General features: G+C 39.0%; 2 protein-coding genes across 3 annotated transcripts in view; one reads left to right on the top strand and one right to left on the bottom strand.

The window, feature by feature from the left end:
- The first annotated feature begins 8,712 nt into the window (after window positions 1-8,712).
- Window positions 8,713-10,299, top strand: LOC131427901 (lanC-like protein 3 homolog). The gene is made up of 2 exons (XM_058591475.1): window positions 8,713-8,786; window positions 8,888-10,299. The coding sequence occupies exon 2, from the start codon at window positions 8,952-8,954 to the stop codon at window positions 10,200-10,202; it is 1,251 nt and encodes a 416-aa protein (XP_058447458.1). The 5' UTR covers window positions 8,713-8,786; window positions 8,888-8,951; the 3' UTR covers window positions 10,203-10,299.
- A 4-nt stretch (window positions 10,300-10,303) lies between these two features.
- The window catches only part of LOC131427900 (uncharacterized), a 126,080-nt gene continuing 123,580 nt past the window's right edge, over window positions 10,304-12,803 (bottom strand). For both annotated transcript variants that reach the window (XM_058591473.1, XM_058591474.1), the window contains exons 3-4: window positions 12,142-12,238; window positions 10,304-12,081 (exon numbers count right to left, since the gene is read on the bottom strand). In XM_058591473.1, the coding sequence (XP_058447456.1) occupies window positions 11,099-12,081; window positions 12,142-12,238 (1,080 nt within the window). In that variant the 3' untranslated portion in view covers window positions 10,304-11,098. The remainder of the gene's footprint in view (window positions 12,082-12,141; window positions 12,239-12,803) is intronic.

Raw genomic sequence — 12,803 nt, forward strand, 5'->3', positions numbered from 1 at the left:
TTTAGACATTTTAGACTTACGGTTTATTATCGGATATAGCTTTCGCAGCATGACAGTACTTTTGACCACTCGATCATCTATGTGAGCTCGGAAGAGTAGCTTACTGTCCATTAAAAGGCCAAGATAACGAGCAATTGCGGACCATTCCACTTCGGTTTCCATCACCTGAATGTTTGTACTTGGTTTAAGACGGTCAGTATTTCGGTGAGGAAATACGATTATTTGCGTTTTGGCCGCATTGACCCGAATTTTCCATTTGTTCAGATACGAGGTGTATGCATTGAGACCGTTTTGCAGTTTTTTAACCAGTGTTTTTATGTACCGTCCGGTATAACTGATAGCGGAATCGTCCGCAAATAACGAGAGAGTTCCTTCAGCTGGTAGAGGTGGAATGTCTGAAGTGTATAGATTATAAAGTAGTGGACCCAAGATACTACCTTGCGGTACACCCGCCGGAATATTGTACGGATTCGAACAGACTTTCGATAGGCATACCTGTGATGTCCTATCTTGAAGATAGTTGGTAATAATTTTGGTTAAATAAATCGGACAGTTTTGCTGGAGAAGCTTGTAAGTCAAGCCTTCATGCCAGACGTTGTCGAATGCCTTTTCGATATCAAGGAACGCCATCACCGTAGTTTTAGCTAGTTCTTTGGATCGTTTAATTAATTTTAGAACTCTCTGGAGCTGATGGACAGTTGAATGACCTCGCCTGAATCCAAACTGAGAGTCTAGGAGGATATTATTCTCGTTGGTGTGCTCAAGAAGTCTCGTATAAATGACTCTTTCGAACAATTTGCTTATAGAGGAAAGTAAGCTTATTGGTCTATAGCTTGATGGGTTGGTGGGATCTTTGCCCGGCTTAAGAATGGGAATTACTTTGGAGAGTTTCCACATGGATGGAAAATAACCAATTTCCAGACAGCGGTTGAACACATTGATCAAAAGGTTAAAAGTTTTTGGTCCGAGATTCTTGAGAACAATATTGAAAACTCCATCAAAACCGGGAGCTTTCATATTACGGCTGGTCTTAATAAAGTTTTTCAACTCATTCAGTGAGACTTTTTTGACACTTAATGGATCAATTGGGGTGTTGGAAAGCTGATTGATGCTAAACGCGACTGGCTCTTCCATTTCACTGATGATATCTCGACCCAGATTGTGCGATGCAAGGAACTGTTCAGATATCAGATTTGCTTTTTCGGTGGCAGTAATATATAAACCATTAGTATCTTTCAGTGGGGGAATAGGTTTTGGTTTGTTTTTTAGCACTTTGGTAAGTCGCCAGAAGGGCCTGGAGTAGTTAGGTAAGTTTTTTATGTCATTACTGAACTTAATGTTGTGAAGTTTTTTAACCCTAGCAGCAATAATTCTGTTCAGTTTTTTATACAGCACTTTTCTGAGTAAATTTTTTGTTCTTTGGAATTGTCGTCTTACACAATTTCGCAAAGATATAATTTTTTTAGTGTGTTCATCAACTTGAAGAAACTCACCTACTACTGATCTTGCTGGAACGTGCGTTGATTCCGCTTCGATGATGGTGTTGGTCAGGTGCTGGAGAACATTGTCAATGTTGGCTGTAGACACCAGCGGAGGGTTATCCGGAAGTTTATCTTCGACGAAACGTTGTAGAATAGGCCAGTTCACTTGATGATAGTTGCGCCTGCAAGCCTGTTGGCGCGTGTTGATTTCGCTTTCTAACTGAAATACCACCGGTAGATGGTCGGATGATAATTCAGCTATCACGGAGGGGGTTGAACAGTTTTCCACCATATTGGTTAGTACAATATCCAGTATGGTGCCTTGTCCGGTCGGTGAGTAGTATGTTGGTGAACCTGGGTAAAGCACTGTGTAGTGACCAGCCTGAAGATCATTTGCCATCACGACACCGTTGCAGTTGTTTCTTGCGTTTCCCCATAGCGGATGGCGGGCGTTTAGATCACCAATAAGGAGGAATTTTCCTTGTCTCCTGGTTAGCTTCTGGATCTCGTTTCTCAGTCGCATTGCAGAGCCATCCACTTTTTTGCACTGTCTTGGGCAGTATGCTGCTATCACTTCGATAGGTCCTTCGGGTGTCTTCAACTCGATGCCAACAGCTTCGATTATCGATAGTCGGTAGTCGGGAAGAGTCCTATATTCAAGCCCCTTGCGGATGGCAATAGCTACACCACCATGCCGTGCTCCCGGTCGGTCCAAACGGCAGAGAAAGTGATGAGGTAGAGAGAAGTTCACTGAGGGTTGGAGATGGGTTTCGGTAAAGACTGCTATATCTATTCGGTTTGTTTGTAGAAATTCGATAATTTCCAGCTTTTTCGCCGCTATCGAGCGGGCATTCCAGTTAAGGATTTGGGCGGTGAATGCTGAAGCTCATGAACATTTGCATCATGTGCATCATCATTTTTTGCATTTCAGCCACCATCGCAGCCAGTTGTGCAACAGTGTTTGAAATTGAAGTGGCAGCTGATCCCATTTCAGGATGTGGACCGTTTGTATTCGGATCCGGAAACGGTTGATTCTGTTGATTCCATTTAAAACCGGGGGGAATCGGTGTAAAATGATCGTGTTGACTAGGGCCTTTTCTGTTATTCGATGGAGGCGGAAGCTCGGGAAACATTTCCGGATCGATGAGAATATCTCTTTTCTTTTTTGTCTGTTGGTTTCTGATGGTTGCTTGTGCCCGAATTTTCCGGTACTCTTCACGTTTGGGACACTGTTTATCCGTAGTTTGATGATTGCCGGCACAGTTAGCACATTTGTATTGACATGCACCGTCGATTTCGCAGTTCGCTGTTAGGTGCTCCTGGGAACAATTGTTGCACTTTGGTTTCATATGACAGTTGCGGGTACCATGACCAAAATTTAGGCACCGCATGCACTGTGTAACACTACGATTTGGGCCTCTGTACGCATCCCATTGCACTATGATATGGCCGAGCGAACGAATAGCCTTCAGCCCGCCGAGGGTGACACTACCCTTTTGGAAATGTACGAGGTACAAGCAGTCTCGATATTTTGCTGTTTGATTCCTTCTTGTTATCGGAAAAACAGCAATCGGCTTCAATTTGTAGACTTCACTTAATTCACTCAAGATATCGTTAGTTTCCATCGCTGGTAGACCTCGAATCACTGCCTTGAATGGTTTAGCTGCTGCAATGTCGTGGGTGTAAAATTCAGCTCCTGTCTTAGCCAGATAGGTTCTCGCCTTGTCAAAATCTTTCTGCGTTGATATGATAAGCTTCGTTCCCATGCTGGTGAGCTGGTAAGCTGCTGATATGTTGATAGCTTGCATTACACGTTGCAGTTTCGGGAGGGGAACGGTTTTCACCACCAGTGGGGGCAATTTTATTTTTGCCTGTACGGTAACATTTTCGGGTTTGTCGGAGAAATCAGGATTTATCGGCGTACCCGATGTGTGTACGGAGTACTGATCATCACAATCGTCGACTTCTGGCAGTATATCGTAAACATTATTTTGCTTACGATTGTCACTTGAATTATCGAAGGCATCAGCACCGCTGGAGGTGCTGCCACGCTTTCCCTTTTTTAACAAAGGGCTGATATGCGATTTTGTGGGAGAGAGAGACTTTTTCTTTCTCTTGCCACCCATTCTCAGCGCGTTTAACTCTTTGTAACTGTAGGAGAATTCTAACCGTGTTCACTTTACGAATGCTAACACTAGAATGACGCTATTTCTCACATCACATTTCCTTTTATACCTGCTACTGGTAAGGGTGTAGGGACCTCCCCTTCGCAGAACGGGAAACAGTGAGACAATATAAAAGAGAGAGTTAGTATAGCAGCAGCCAGTAATACTGAATTGGCTATCGAGCAGTAAACAGTATCTTGTGGAGTTTTCACGCAGAAACACGCTCACAGGAGGAAGAGTTAAGGGCAAGGCAAAGTCTCGCTCGAACCGTGCTGGTCTGCAGTTCCCAGTTGGCAAAATCCATCGTCTGCTCCAAAAGGGAAACTACGCAGAGCGTGTCGGTGCCGGTGCATCGGTCTATCTGGCGGCAGTGATGGAGTACTTGGCTGCCGAAGTGTTGGAATTGGTCGGTAATGCTGCCCGTGACAACAAGAAAACGAAAATCATCCCTCGCCATCTGCAGCTGGCCATCCGTAACGATGAGGAGTTGAAAACCCCGTCCTTTTCAGGATGACCACATCACTGATAAAGAAATATTTAGAATTGCTTTAAGTTTAGCCAGTTCTGAAACGCCTGGAAAGTAGAATGCGCAAATCAAGTGGAAACATTTGTTCATCTCTTTCATTTGTTCAACTCTGTTTCGCACGGCATATTTGTATACTAGTATAAAGATGTGTTCAAAATCATCACTTTCGCTTTCCCATTGCCGTTCGTATTTGAATGTGTTAGTGACGGTGCAAATTAATTTAGCTTCCATCTTGATGAATCTTTTGGTAGGAAATATTGAGATCTGATATGGTTCTCGTGTGTGTCTTGTTTCAGCAATGGGCCTTGCTGGACTTTTTGGCTGCCTTTTTTTTTACCGATTTTCGGTGTCATTGTGCTGACGGTGTCTCGTGCATTCAGATCGGGAAACAGTGAGACGACAGGTCCTCGATGTTGCTCTCGCGTGTCTTGTTTCGGGAACAGTTGCTCAGCAAATGGTAGGAAAAATGAATCACTCAACTTTTATATGAATGCTCTTGTATAGATTCAGACATCTCGCGTTCTGATTGGCTGGTGCTTTCATGGGTTAAATCAAACAGGTTTTTCAATAGTGTACTATTGAAAAACTTCAATGTTGTTGCAATACACGTTCAAGTTAAAAATTTTCGATTCTATTGGTAGTTAGATTATATAAATCCTTCTACAGATCACTGAGCTATGAGCTTTCAAAATACGAGAAAGGCAAACGCGCCTTATGAATTATCTTCTATGATACTCGTTTATACCAAACATTTCAGAAAAGTTTAATTTTGAACTATTTGAGAATATGCCACAGAACTGAAAATTTTATTATAAAATTGTCATCATATTTCCGATGGCATGTAGCAAGAATTATGTTGATTCATTAGATATAACATGAGATATTCACGATCAAAAACTTATCACTCTCTCAGAGGGTAAATTTTGAAAAGGCGCCCCATAGTAAAGTAAGTCGTATTCACGACAAAACTGCGCATTTTTGGAGATTTATGATGTGTGTTATTGATGAGTTTGTTCCTATGCAGCGCTGTGAGAAAAATTCGAAATTTCATTCGCATTTCATTCAGGAGTTCTTGCGTGAGTCACAATATGAAAATTACGCTCCTTTTAAATATATTGCTGGAACCATACACAGTGACCGTAAATAACGTAATGAAGCACTGGTTTCTCTTATAATCTTTTTGTTTCGTTATTCATTGAACCCGTATTGTTTAGGTACACTAGCGCCGTCCTGGATTCAGTGAAACAGGCTCATTTCTGTCAGGTTGTGTATGAGTTGGCGCCAGCATCCACGCATGTAAACATCGGAACAAAATATGACTCGGAATTTTATTGTAAAGCTACTATGTGGGGGTTTCGGGTATTTAACATAAATGTACAAGTCATCATGCATTTCTCAAGCAGTCATGCTTGATTACTTGTAAATTTATGTTAAATATCCGAAAAACCCACATAGTAGCTCTGCAATAACATTCCATAAGCAATTGATTCACAATTAGATGTATGTGTTACAATACATTTTATTTTATCTTGACAAAATTTTTTCGTTCCGAACGATTCAATATATTGTTTCTAAGATTCTACAACTGAATTTATTGTACATGTGGTGTCTTAAACAATATGCAAACTGTATATTTGATTGTTTTTCAAGAAAAAAAAAATATGAGAAAATTTTATGATCTGAATTGTTACGATACTTAACAACATATACATTCTATTGTAAAAAGCATGTTCACAATTAATTGAATAGTGTATAACAATACATTAAAATATTTTTCAATGGTCAAAGCAAAGTTGTGGCAGGTTTTGCAACAGCAAATCGTATTGTTTTTCTACAATATTTTTTATTCGGGTATAAACTATGCTACACCCAAAATAATAATCATATTATAGTTACGTGAAAAGTTATGTGAATATTTTCCACCCTACTTTTCACGTAGGTTTTAATGGACTGGCATTTAAAAGCTGTTTAATGCATAATCCAGTAAAAGTTACGTGTTTCATAGGTAAAATGTAATGTACTGTTCATATCACATTTATCTATCAGTTCATATCAAATTTAGATACCAGAAAATTACTATTTCATATATTGGTTGAAGTCAAAAGGGAGATTTCAGATTTTTATATAAATCTATGAAATGAAAAATGCCATGAAATATAAAACATTTATTTCAGAAAATTGTCATACAATTCCAATGGCTTGAAAAGCAACTAATAACGTCGTGGTATCTCAAATCGACAAGCCTCCAGAAATCGTTTTTGTTGTCGCTGCCATCCAACCGAAGTCGAAGCCGAGATCCAAGAACATCCCACAACACTACCGATGCAGGTTGAAGTCGCATTACATGGTTCCAGTGTCTCTAGCTTCATACCGACGGCCTGTTGGAAGCATTCGGCAGGAGCGGGTAAACTTCCGGAATCACGCAGGCACTCGGTCCAGTTGAATACATGTAAACTTTCATACTGGAATGGTCCGGTCGATGGAGTAAAAATTGTAATTAAATAACTTTTCTCGCAAATATTTACACTACTTACACTTCGAGGCCCACTGCTCGCCATTTTCAAAATCGAGTTTTTCACACTGGAAATTCACGTAGATTGTTTGACGTTTGGTCAATTCACGTAAACCTTATGTGATGACTCTATTCATTTTAGGGGATGTTCGTATAACATTCATTTTCGTCACGTAAAATATTCAGTTTGACATTTGAAACCATTTTACGTGATTTTTCAAGTGAATCGAACGTGAATTTTTATTTGAGTGTAATATTCACATCAACATCAGGATGTTCATTTTGCGCACTTAGACAAAAAACAGGTTAGGTAATGTACATAAATCCGGATCTCGCTTTTTACAACAAAACATCAATCACTTTACAATGTTTTGATGTCAAACTAACTGTTGGTCTATACCAGAGGTTCCCAAAGTGGTCGATATATACCCCTTAGGGTCGATATCCTTTTTGCGGAGGTCGACGAGATCTAGAAATCGACCCTCTATTGTTTGATATACGTTGTTCTTTGAAATATTTACGCTAAAAAAGTTGTGTCTATTTGACCATCCGCAGAAATTTGGTAAGTATTTTACATCAATATTCAAAAAGCAAGAATTTGAATTTTCAAATGAATTTGTTGATGGAGGTCTAAAGCCAAAGTTAATTTTAGTAAAGAGGTCAATGACCCAAAATAGTTTGGGAATCCCTGATCTATACTGTTAAAAATCGAAACAAAAAACAACCACTCCTTTAAAACATTGCAAAAAATATGTCGTCATCATCTTACTAGTACCATTTAAGAAATCTAGATATCTCGATATCCAGCTCTCACATTTCCCGAACAAATCATTGGCAACATCCTTTTTCGCAAGCATGGCGCCCTCAGACGAGTCCGCATCGAATCTCGTACATAGAAGTAGGGGAGAGAAATGTCAAATTCCTGCGCGCCAAAATAGCAGCACTGCGCACCCATACAATTGACATGATATGTTGAATGTGATGCCGTGCGATGGCGTTGCTGAATTGAAGATTGATTTCGCTCCAAGCTGACAGAGTCTGCAATAGGGTAACAGACGTATTTCGGCCCGCTTTAGGATTTTTTTATTTTGGCCCATTTTGTAACAATATCCACCAAATGTAATATCTTTGAAAATCCCTTCCGCAATAGATAATTTGATGTGATTAGTTTGAAATTTATGCAACATGGGTTACTTAAAATCAATTAAATCCATAAAGTTTGTTATGTGGGAGAAAATATATGAAGTGACCAAAATACCTCTGTTACCCTATTCAACAACAATGTAAGCGATTCTACTTTTTATTAACACCAAAGCATTGGTTTAATGTATCAATTTAATTTCCTTGCACTGTTATTATTAATGTTTCGTTGCTTCAAAATATAGCATTGAATGTCGATATAGCACGGCGGAAGTTTGTTGTAAGGTAATGCTCAGTTACATTTTGAATGCAAATTTAATGCAAATTGATTTAAAGTATGTAGGATTAGTGTAATTAACTATGTGAAAATAGAGTTATAAATGTACAGTGATATAATGCATATGGTTACTTGGGTAGTTCTTCTGGTTCAGTTGGGTTGCTGGCAGTTGGATATTTGGACACCAAGGTCGTAGTCGCGTACACGTTTTATGAAAAAGTTCGGTGTTCCAAATGTCAAACATCTGAAAATGCAAATTTTTAACCTTATCCGTTAAACCATGTTTTACAACCGAATTCGCTACTCCCATACATCAAGCAGTAGCGGAAGAAACCTCTAGAAAATAAAGTGTTTAACTCATGTAGTTCGATTCAATAGCAAAACATATCACATTCGAAGAAAAACCACATCTAGGCTAAGTGAAACTGAACTTTGCTCACAAAATCTTAAAACAAATCAGTTTGTTTTCGGATTAAAATAGAAAAGCATAATAAATTGAAGTGCTATTTGCATATGAATCGATAGCTCCTTGTTTTTCCAGTGTATCATGCATGATTTTTTTGGCTCCGTGTACAAAAATAATAACTTAATATTGGTTATCTTTTGTTCAGCGGGTATGTCCAACAGGCACCACAAGAACAGAGGACCAAAACAAACCAAAAAAATGGCAGTAGGCGATCGATAGGTAAAAATTTTAATGGAATAATTTTTCAGTCGTGTTTCTAAAGCAGTCGTTCATGAAATAATGGCATCATATCAAATATAACATTTAGTTATTGGTTTTAGATTCGAATTCTATCGATTTTTGTCAATTGGTGAGTTACGGCAGTTGTGTAACAACTCAAATAAGATGTCTGGCCCTGGAGGTCGATTCTTCAAAAATCCGTTTCAGGATTACGTTGGCGGCCAAGTGGAAAAAAACGATGACCACATAAGGGGACTTATACAATCCTACGTCAATCTGATTGTGGACAATACCCGAACTGGTAGAAATAGTGACCATAGAGGCGATTTGTACGTAGGCGATGCTGGTATTGCATACATGTTTTTAAAACTTCATGAAATGGGGTTGTTTGGAGCGGAAGCTCTACAATATGCCAAACAATATGCATCTAACGCTAAAACGAAAGCAGTTCGATATGCTGCTAGGGCAGAGGAGCGGTGTTCCTTCCTGTGTGGAAACGCAGGAATATATGCGGTTTCAGCAGCTATTTGCCACAAGCTTGGGCAGCGACAGGAAATGGACGAAGATCTTAGAAATTTTGCTTCTGGGATAAGCGTGTGCAAAAAAATTGACTTCAATCAGAATGGAAGCGACGAATTGCTCTTCGGGAGAGCTGGCTATTTAAGTGGTATTTATTGGCTGCATCAGACCATCGACAAAAGACTATTTGCTCAGGAAACATTGAGCTCTATTTCTGAAGTAATTATTGAAAGCGGGAAACGTTATTCCGCTGCTCATAGGAGTCCTTTTCCGTTGATGTTCCATTGCTGGGGAGATGAGTATTTGGGAGCAGCTCATGGGGTGTCATCTATTATGCACATGTTGTTGGAGTCGCCACTTCAAGCTAACTTGAATAGTAACGAAATGGCAGCGGTGCGAGCTACTATCAATAGTCTATTATCTCTCCAAGATGGCGAAGGCAATTTTCCGGTGACTTTACAAGACTATTTACAACGAACAAGGGACGAAACCTTAGTGCATTGGTGTCATGGCGCACCGGGAATCGTTTATCTAATGGCCAAAGCGTATATTGTGTTTAAAGATCAGAAATATTTGCATTCTTGCATCCGTTGTGCCGATCTTGTTTGGCGTAAAGGACTACTACGCAAAGGTCCTGGCATATGTCACGGTGTAGCCGGCAGCGGATACGTCTTCCTACTCCTCTATAGACTGACAGCAGACCCCAAGTACCTCTATCGAGCGATAAAATTTATGGAGTTCTTAACACACGAAGAGTTTATTAGATATGCGCGTAATCCCGATCGATCTTTCAGCCTCTATGAAGGATATGCTGGCACCGTATGCTTCCTTTTAGATCTGCTACGACCGGAGCGCGCCAAATTTCCGTTCATGGACGTGTTCGAAGCAAAATGCTAGATGAATGTCGGGTTTCTGAGTGTTGATCAAGTTTAAATGTGTTTCACGTAAATAAATTAATTTCTTGATTCCTTTTAATACTTCGCACCGAAATAAATTGTGCCTTTATTTATATCACATATTCCACATTTCTTTGGGGAATTAAATTTTTTTCTTCTACTAATTTGTCCGAATATGATCGCTTTACAGTTTAACTTGAACGAATCGTGAGTTTAGAATAACAAACTATTAAAAATCGTGATAAAAGCCTCTGTTCTATAGATATGTGTGAAGACTCATATGAGACTAACAAATGAAATGACTGGAAATATTGAACGAATATATTTTGCCGATTGCTTAAGACATTTTCCAAATCATCTTTCAAAATCGAGACCCATCGTATCATTCAATTATTGATACGATTGATATTGATCAACTACATGTTAGCTAGTTTCTCTCCCTCTATGTAGATAGCGTAAATATAATTATGGAACCGTTGATCGTTCTAACATGTAATAATATGAATGACTGTTCATAGTAAATATCAAGACCAAACTGTAGTTCTGTCTAGCGGTACGGGTTGATTAGTAGTTCAATTTGAGCTGCTATTTACAGTAGAAAGAATCAATTCTAAGATTACCTTCCAAGCAACGAAAATTTAGGATGTAGAAGAATAATTTAGTTTAGGCAGACCGTTTTTTTTTCAAAGTACCTACAGTAGTACAGAACGAGTTACAAGCGTATTTTTTTATGATGCCGTTGATCATTTGGTTGGCTTCTTACTGGATATACAACACATGCAATACATGTAATCTAATATTCCAATTTGTAGAATATATGTGTGATATTGTTGACACAAATAACTCTACGAAAAATATGTTTTCTTATTTTTACTGTACTCAAACGAACGAATAAGGCTAATAAAAATCGTACGACGCAATGGGCACTTCTGCGCCTATTTGTTGATGCTGCGAGACGTGGTCATTGGTACCTAGACCAGTTTTGGAATAGCCATTGTTGGGATATCGGTAGCATTCCTCATTCATCAAAGCCGTCGATACGAGAGCCGATTGATTTGATCCGCTACTAGTTAGGTAGTTTAAATTATAGCGATGTTGGTAAGTACCGGATTCACTAGGGAAGTTGAAATTGACATCGTCACACGGATTGTAGATTCCTTGATGGCTTCCATACTGATAAGATGTGCTGTTGTTATTGTTGTTCGTATAAATTGTATTGACGGATTTTCCAGTTTTTCTACAGTTTAGTTTGTTATCACAGTCATACCGAATCCGTTGAGCATAATTTAAATCGCAAAACTTTGCCGCATTTTCTTTTTTGATACTTTTGTTAATATCCGAAGCGTATGACAAATTCGCAGAACCTTGAGTTCCCGACGTAGTAACAGGTCTGTTCGTATATCCGTCACATTTATCGAAAGCTGTCGAACCTCCACAAGGAACAGTTTGTCCTAGATGTGCTTCGGTGAATGTGTTTCCACTACTACTACCAAGAAAATAATCCGGTGCAATTTGATTACATTTTTTATAAATTGCTCCACTTCCAAGATCTAGCAGTGTGGTAGCTGGAGCGATCATGTTGGCCGATTGCTGCGAACTGTTTCTCAATGGTTGATCCAGCAGGAAGATCTCTTCTGGTTGGAAATTTTCAATAGCACTCCCAGAACAACCAGCATAGTCAGACGGGCCCATACAAGTAGCAGTTTCATACGAGTGATTGTTTGAAGCAGTTGAGGAGCATGGCCACGTGGTTCCATGAGAAGAGTTGACGCCACTATCCACGAAGAAAAAATTCGATTCTGGAACCTGCGAGCCTTTGGCAGGAAGTATAATTTGGCAACTACATTGGGCTTCGAGACAATGTCGGCATTTTGATTTTTCTGCAAATTAAAATCAATTGACACAAATATTGGAATTTCTTTGTCATTTTCAAATTATACCAAGGTTTGCATCTGGAATCAAAGGGGGAGGTTGTAGAATTTCTGCTGATGGTTGGCTGGTTGAAGCTGCTTTACTTCCATTTTTTAGTTGAAGAAGCTGTAACAAATAAAAAGAATATCACATGTAGTTTTCAGAGTGTTGTTTTGACGTAATACTAATGTATAATTTTATATTTGAAATATATTATTATCAATCATAGATTGTTCAAGCTAAAAACCTTTTTTCAAACAACCTAGTAGTGTGATAATACCTTTCTCTTGCCAATCACATACCTAGGCTCATTTAAACATTTTTTTCAATCAGCTAATTTTGGACACAAATTTGGCTACATTTATTCGTGCTCATTCAAAATGATTTGAGTAATTCACTAAAGCGTACTTCAAGCTTCACGTTGCTTATTCGGAACAGAAAGGCTTTATGCACAAATTACGTCACGCGTTAAGGGGGGAGGGGTTTCGAATATTGTGACAAATTGTGTCAAAAGGGAGAAGCGGGACTTAGTAAAACGTTACGTCACGGAAGTTTTATTTTGACTACTAAAGTAAAGTGTTTTTAATCCGGACTTTCGGCTTTCATTTAAAAAAAATTGTGTAATTTTTCGAAATTTCGAAAATTGTGCTAATGTGTAAAAATAAATACTCGAAAAAACGTTAAGTTAAGG

Source organism: Malaya genurostris, chromosome 2, assembly GCF_030247185.1.
Source record: "Malaya genurostris strain Urasoe2022 chromosome 2, Malgen_1.1, whole genome shotgun sequence".
Classification (NCBI taxonomy): domain Eukaryota; kingdom Metazoa; phylum Arthropoda; class Insecta; order Diptera; family Culicidae; genus Malaya; species Malaya genurostris.